General features: G+C 36.4%; 1 protein-coding gene across 1 annotated transcript; it reads left to right on the top strand.

Moving 5' to 3' along the window:
* The first annotated feature begins 203 nt into the window (after positions 1–203).
* On the top strand, positions 204–1,062 carry LOC141559762 (uncharacterized). The gene has a single exon (XM_074297471.1). The coding sequence runs from the start codon at positions 352–354 to the stop codon at positions 1,039–1,041; it is 690 nt and encodes a 229-aa protein (XP_074153572.1). The 5' UTR covers positions 204–351; the 3' UTR covers positions 1,042–1,062.
* The last annotated feature ends 5,693 nt before the right edge of the window (positions 1,063–6,755 follow it).

The following is a 6,755-nucleotide window of genomic DNA, read 5'->3' as shown; positions in this document are numbered from 1 at the left end:
CACCTTGGCCTAGGAGCCACGTTTGAGCCCGAGACCGGAAAGAACACCAGCAGCGGCCCAGAGCTCATCCTTCTGCTCCGACCTCCCTCTGAGAGATAACTGATGCAGCGCCTGCGCACTCACCCATGCGCAACTTAATTGTTGGGCCCACGCGCACGACCAGCGGATCTGCCATGTGCTGGGCAGTTTTCCCTTCCGGGGTGACACACGTTGCTGGCGTACAATTGGTTGGTGTAAATGTTGCGGCTCCGGTTCTCTAAGCTCTGTTACTGAGCTTCCCCTCTGACTGGAGTGGAGGCCCCGAGGCTCCCTCCCGAGCTCTGCCTCCCCCCCCCCCAAGCCGCCCCCGGAATGAAGAAGATTTTCAGCTTCGCCCAGAAGAAAAGGCAGAGTCCCTCCAGCTCCTTGGCTAGCCCGCGGAGGGACTGCGGCGTCCGGGCGTCCGGCCGCAACGCGGGCTACCTCCTCCGGGACAAGGACCTCGGGAAGCTCCACAAAGCCACCTCGGTCCGGGATGTGGCGAAGGTGCAGTACCTGCTGCTGCTCAGGAAGCAAGACCTGAATGATGTGGACAAGGTGAAGCGCACGCCCCTCCACCTGGCCTGCGCCAACGGCTACCCGGACGTAGTGTCTCTCCTGGTGGAGAGAAAGTGCAAGCTGAACCTGTGCGACGGCGACAGCCGCACGCCCCTGATCAAGGCGGTGGAGTGCCAGCTGGAGGAGTACGCCACGATCCTGCTGGAACACGGCTCCGACGCCCATCTGGTGGACGCCAATAACAACACGGCGCTGCACTACGCCGCCTCCGGCCTGAACAAAGACATAGCCGCCAAGCTGCTCAAACACAAAACCAACATCGAAGCCAAGAACAAGGAAGGCTACACCCCTCTCCTACTGGCAATCACGGAAAACAACCACGACATGGTGGACTTCTTCCTCGAGAACGGGGCCGACGTGAACGCCTCGGACAAGTCTAAGAGAAGGGCGCTCATGATCGCCGTCAGTTGTGAACCCACGGGGATAGTTAGCCCAATATCTTGAATTAAAATTAGAAGGAATACATTGACAAAAGATGTTCTTTATACATAACCTCATTAAACCCACCTTCTGGGTTTGAAATCATCACTGTCTACAATTTTCTGGTTCTAATATGCTAATTAATTAATTCAATAATCATTTCTTAAGGACCCTTTATATTCACGTTTTAATTCAATTTTGTTCTCTAAATTCAAAGTCACCTTTTTATAGTCAACTATGCTTTACAGTGGTAATGCAAAGTTAGAGTCTCCTGACCTCAAGAAGTATATATTCTACTGAGGAGATAACAATATTTACATGAACTATTGAATAAAAATTTACTTTCAGAGGAATTACCAATACTGACAATAGGATTTCCTGTAAATAGTTGTTTCTTAATTAAACAAACCTATTTCCTGCTTGAGCTCATCCTTGTTTTAAGCCTTTAAGGCAATTATACAATAATTTCATCAACTTTAAAAACTATTTTTTTTTTTTAATCAACCCATGGCATGTACGTCCCAGAAAATAGAAGGAAAGAAGACTGGAACAAGTGTTTTTGTAGTAGCTACTATGTGCTAAGCTCTATGTGCTAATTTTCAAAAAATATCACATTTGATCCTTTCAAACACCTTGGCATGCAGGTGCCATTACTATTCCTATTTTACAAACAAGAAAATCAAGGCAGAAAGCAAAGTTGCGTGATTTGTCCAGGGTCACACAGATAATGAATGTCTGAGTCTTAATTTGACCCACCTTTTCCTAAGTCCAGGCTTAGGGATAGGCAACTCTATCTCCTTCTCCTTCTCCTCCTCCTCCTCGTCCATCTCCTCATCTTCCTTTTCCTTCTCCTCCTCCTTTTCCCTTTACTCTTCCTCCTCCTCCTTCTTGTTCTTCTTGTTCTTGTTCTCCTCCTCTTCCTCCTCCTCTTTCTTTCTTCTCCTTCCATCACTAATTCTACCACTTACTAAGTGTTTTCTCCTTGAACTTTTATTTTTCCCCTATAGAAAGCTAATATATATGCCTTACCATAAAATTACCTCAAAAGGTTGTTGTAAAGTTTTATCTGATGTGATTTATAGAAATTATGCATTTTTCTTACTAATAATAACAGTTTTTCATTAACTTAGTTATTGCCCTTTTGTTCTCAAGAGCATGAGAGGCCCAGTGCCCTTCTGTTTCATCAGGAAATAGAAATTTACTATGTCACTATCTTTCAGGATAATAAGTTCTTTAGATATGATTAACTATGATTTCATCATCCAGTAATGTTCATTATACAGTGAATGTTGTATGTCTACTGGGTTACTTAAAGATGAGAGGACATTTTTCCATCACAAATTAATTTGATTCTTTAAAAAATACTATAAAATGATAGGTTGTGATAGTTATGATAGTAATTGTTCTCATTTTATAGATGAGAAGTGTCAGCGCCAGCTCTAGTAAATACCAAGAGTGTGAATCTGCAATGAATATCCAAGGCCAGGCAGAAGATATGCTTTGCAATCTTCATTTATTAATCTGAGACCCAGAGCTAGTGTTACATTAACACTAGCCACCTCCAGGTGACGCCATATACATTTCAGGGTTAATGCATAAACCATACATTGACATTTTAGTTCCACCTTAACTATCATTACCAATATATTTATCAAAAGAGAATTGTAAATAGCATAGTTGTGATACTTATTAATACCAAGATATTTGTCAAAACAGAATTGTAAATAGCAAAAAGTATCATACCAATGATTTAACAAAAGAGTCATAAAGAGCATAGTTTTAATGCCTTGTTCCTGTCATAGGCATTCTCCATCAACATTATCCTAAATTCATTTTGAATATGTTTTTTATTCATTGTTAAAGGTTCTGAGCCATGTTTTGGATTACAAAAGAGCAGGTTCTCAAGTAATACCTGGACCAGATTCTTTCTGTATATGGAAATATTCAATACTCTACAGAGAAGACTAATTCAGGTAATGAAGGTAATTCAGATAATTTGACTTTTTTGCCCATGATTGCTCTGTTAGAAACTGTAAAATGAATGATTAAAATTCAATATTTTCTGACTCTTTCTATCACTCTATCTAGAATGACTATGTCTCTCATAGTAGATATCTTATAAATATTAGATTAATTGAGTCTTCCCTATTGTATTATTTCTATGTTATGTACTAGGTTATTAAACTAGAAATGTATTCTATTATAAACCCCATACTTTGTACTTCACCAGCTTTCTTTTACTAATCTTAAAGATAACTTACTATAGGATTCCCCTTCCCCTTAAAAATTGGAGTGAAAGTACTATGTAATATACCCTCTAGTCATGCATGATTTAAGTTGGGTTAACTAGCAATAAAGAGAGAGGGAAAAAAAACAGTTTTCTGTATGCAGTCTGTTCTTAGACTACTAGTAAGTTATTATTTGTTGTAAGTTGCCTATACATAGAAAAAAATCACCACAAAAACAAGCAAAAAACTGAGAAAGTGCTGCTGTCAATATATCATATTCATACCAAGACAGAGCTGCCATCATTTCATCATTGTGAATTTCCAGAATGTTGATCGGGATCAATAACATTTATAAAATTTACATGATGTTTAGATGCTACCATCTTAATTTTGGAATTAGTCATTCTCTCAGTCAATAAACATTAAGTGCCTATTATGTGCTACGGAAGGACTTGGAAATTTCAGTGATATCTCACTTCCTTTTAAAATTCTGCACTTTTTCCTGATTTTTACAACTCATAAAACAATCATACACATATACATACACACATACACATACACACTGTCCCTCCTACACATACAATAGATCAGTCATATAGGGTTTGCTACATGAAAGAAACAGAGAGACAGAGTGACAAAGTGATGTTAACAACTGCTATAGTTATTCACCATTGTGACTAAAAAGGACTTTCCTGACTACATTGTTTCCAAAGCTTCATTAAAAAGGGTAATGAATTTGAAGTAGTAATATTTTTCTATACATAATTCCCAATCAAGTCTCTAGACATTTCATAGTCTTTGAAGATTATTTTAACAGTGTCTCATCTGATTTTGGCTTCTTGTGTCTCCTTTCAAGGTAAAGATGGATTCAAATAGTCACTTGTGTTCAAACAGCTTTTTCTCCCTGTGATTTTGATATATTTCTCTGGTCTTAAAATCTTCAAAGGTTATATATGCTCCCTGATGCCCTGCTTCTGGTCATAGGGTATTTATAGTTTCTTTCTATCATTCTATCTTTTTCAGATGCATTATATATTTATTGAATCTTTAGCACAATATTCTCTGGCAGAATAATACTTCTTTTAATTCAAATAACTAGGAAAATAGACACCTAACACATTTTCCTCTTTTAATTTATAACCTTATATAGTATGTTTATTCTAAAATTGGATCCCAAGTTTACTTTTACATTTTTATTATTATAATAGCTATAATTTATATAATCTGTTAAGATTTTCAGAATAGTTTACATGTTTTATAATTCAATATGCACTCGGTAATGCATGGACTATTTTTAGTCCTGATTTACAAGTGAAGAAGCTGAGGAAGACAGACATTAATGATTTGCCAGGACTCAATAGCAAGTAAGAATTTGAGGCAATATTTGAGGCCTTTTCCAAAGTATCTCCTGTCCCTTCACCATCTCAGAAAGCCAACACTTTTTACAGATCATGTAACGAGGAAAGGAAGAGTTCATCAAAACTAACTGACACAACAGAAAAGCTCCATATAATTTTCAGTGTTCTACACCTACAGTTTTTCATGTATGTAAAGAAGAATGGGGGAAATACAGATGACTTATCATATTTGTTCTTTTGGAACAAATTTGGTCCTTATAATTTTATAGCAGCTTGATTGTTTGTTTGGTTGTTATTCTTAACGTTTGCTTTGCTGTAATCATTATGGATCCTATTTTCCTTGTTCTTTATTTTATATCAAATTATATGTTTTCCTATACTTCTTTTTATTCATCATACCCATAATTTCTAATATTGTACTAAATCATTACATTCACATACATCAATTTTTTTTTTTTTTTGTTTGTTTGTTTGTTTGTTTTTACTCTTCCCAAATGATGAGCATCTCCTTTGTTTCCAGTTATTAATGGTTACAGAAAGTGCTGTTATAGATATTTTGGACTTTATAGAAACCGTCATTGACCTTCTTAGAGCATATATATCTAGTGATGGAATACTTAAGTTTTAAATATTTTAGCGACTTTTTTGCATAGTTTCGAATTGCTTTCCATGATATTTAGAGCAAATTAAAAGCTCCTTAAATGGGTCATTCATTAGAATATCTATCATTGCACAATGGATGTGAAAGTGGCACAGTGGCACAGTGTATAGAGATCTGGGCTTTGAATCAGGGAGATGTAAATTCAAATGTAACCTCAGATATGTACTATGTGACCCTGGGCAAGTTATTTAACCCTCTGTGCTTCAGTTTCCTCATTGGTAAAGTGAATTGGGAAAAGCAATGGCAAACTCTACTACCTTTGTGAAGAAAGCCCCAAATGAGGGTAGAGTCAAACATTACTTAAATGACTGAATAAATTGCATCATAGTGTTATTGATTATTTTCACGATTTTGCATTAGTTAAATGTTAGATGTATTATGGTTTACATTTTAATGACATATATATATATATATATATATATATATATATATATATATATATATATATATATATATATATATATGTTTATTGTTTTCTCTTGAGAGCTACCTAAATGATTTTGAAGTTACCATTTGTCTCAACAAGTTAACTTATTCCATATAAACATAACTATATCTTCTTCTCTTCCTACCCCCTCCCCCCATATCAGAACTTCTTTTCCTTAATTTCTTGTGGGGCAAATTGTTAACCAACCTCAGGTTCATTATTGTGCATTGTATGAAAACTGCTCTCTAAAATATCTTGAGGTTTAGGAAAAGACAGAAATGAATGGCAAGGACAAGGAGAGGAAGCAATTCTGATGAAACCTAAGATTTAGGAGTAAAATATTCTTCAGACAAAGACTTTCATTTTAGAAAATACATTCACTTCTGATGGACTGAAAAATCAAGAGATGCACAAGAAAAACTTTTTCTGTTCAGCTGGTATACGTAATGTATACTATAGTGACATTAAAATGATTAGACTCATTAAACCTATATAATACCAACATCTGCAGTGTGCTTTGTGTGTGTGTGTGTGGGTAAGATGTTTTTAGAAACTCTTCACATGGGGACATTGTGCACAAAGTGGCAAATAATTTGGATTCTGTCGAAATGCAACCACTGCCATGAAATTAGTGGAAAGATCTTTAGTATTTTGTTAATGAGCTGCTCCTTATATATTTGATATGGGGTATCTTCCAACCCAGCCTAATGTTTCACTATATTGTAAAAAAAAAAGTTAAATAGGCACCAAACTAAATGATAGGAAAGCACATGGATTATTTATGCCAGTTCACTTTAAGCATTGTAGGGAAATTTTGTCCATAGAGTACATATTGCAATTGAGTTTAAAAAAATGAATTTTGATAAAATGGTAGAATCAGAAAATTCAAAACTCTCCAGATTTATCCCATAAGCAAAACAAAATTGCACCTCAGGATAAATATAGAGCAATAAAAATAAACAAGAGTTAGAGCAAAACAGTGGTCTTCTGCACCACCAGAGAAGATCCAAAGAAAAATTCCAGGACAGAAGTTTGGCTCCTTGTTGCCTTCTTGGAGGAAGGGA

This window comes from Sminthopsis crassicaudata, chromosome 3 (genome assembly GCF_048593235.1).
Source record: "Sminthopsis crassicaudata isolate SCR6 chromosome 3, ASM4859323v1, whole genome shotgun sequence".
Classification (NCBI taxonomy): Eukaryota; Metazoa; Chordata; class Mammalia; order Dasyuromorphia; family Dasyuridae; genus Sminthopsis; species Sminthopsis crassicaudata.
This window is presented reverse-complemented; position numbering and strand designations above follow the sequence as displayed.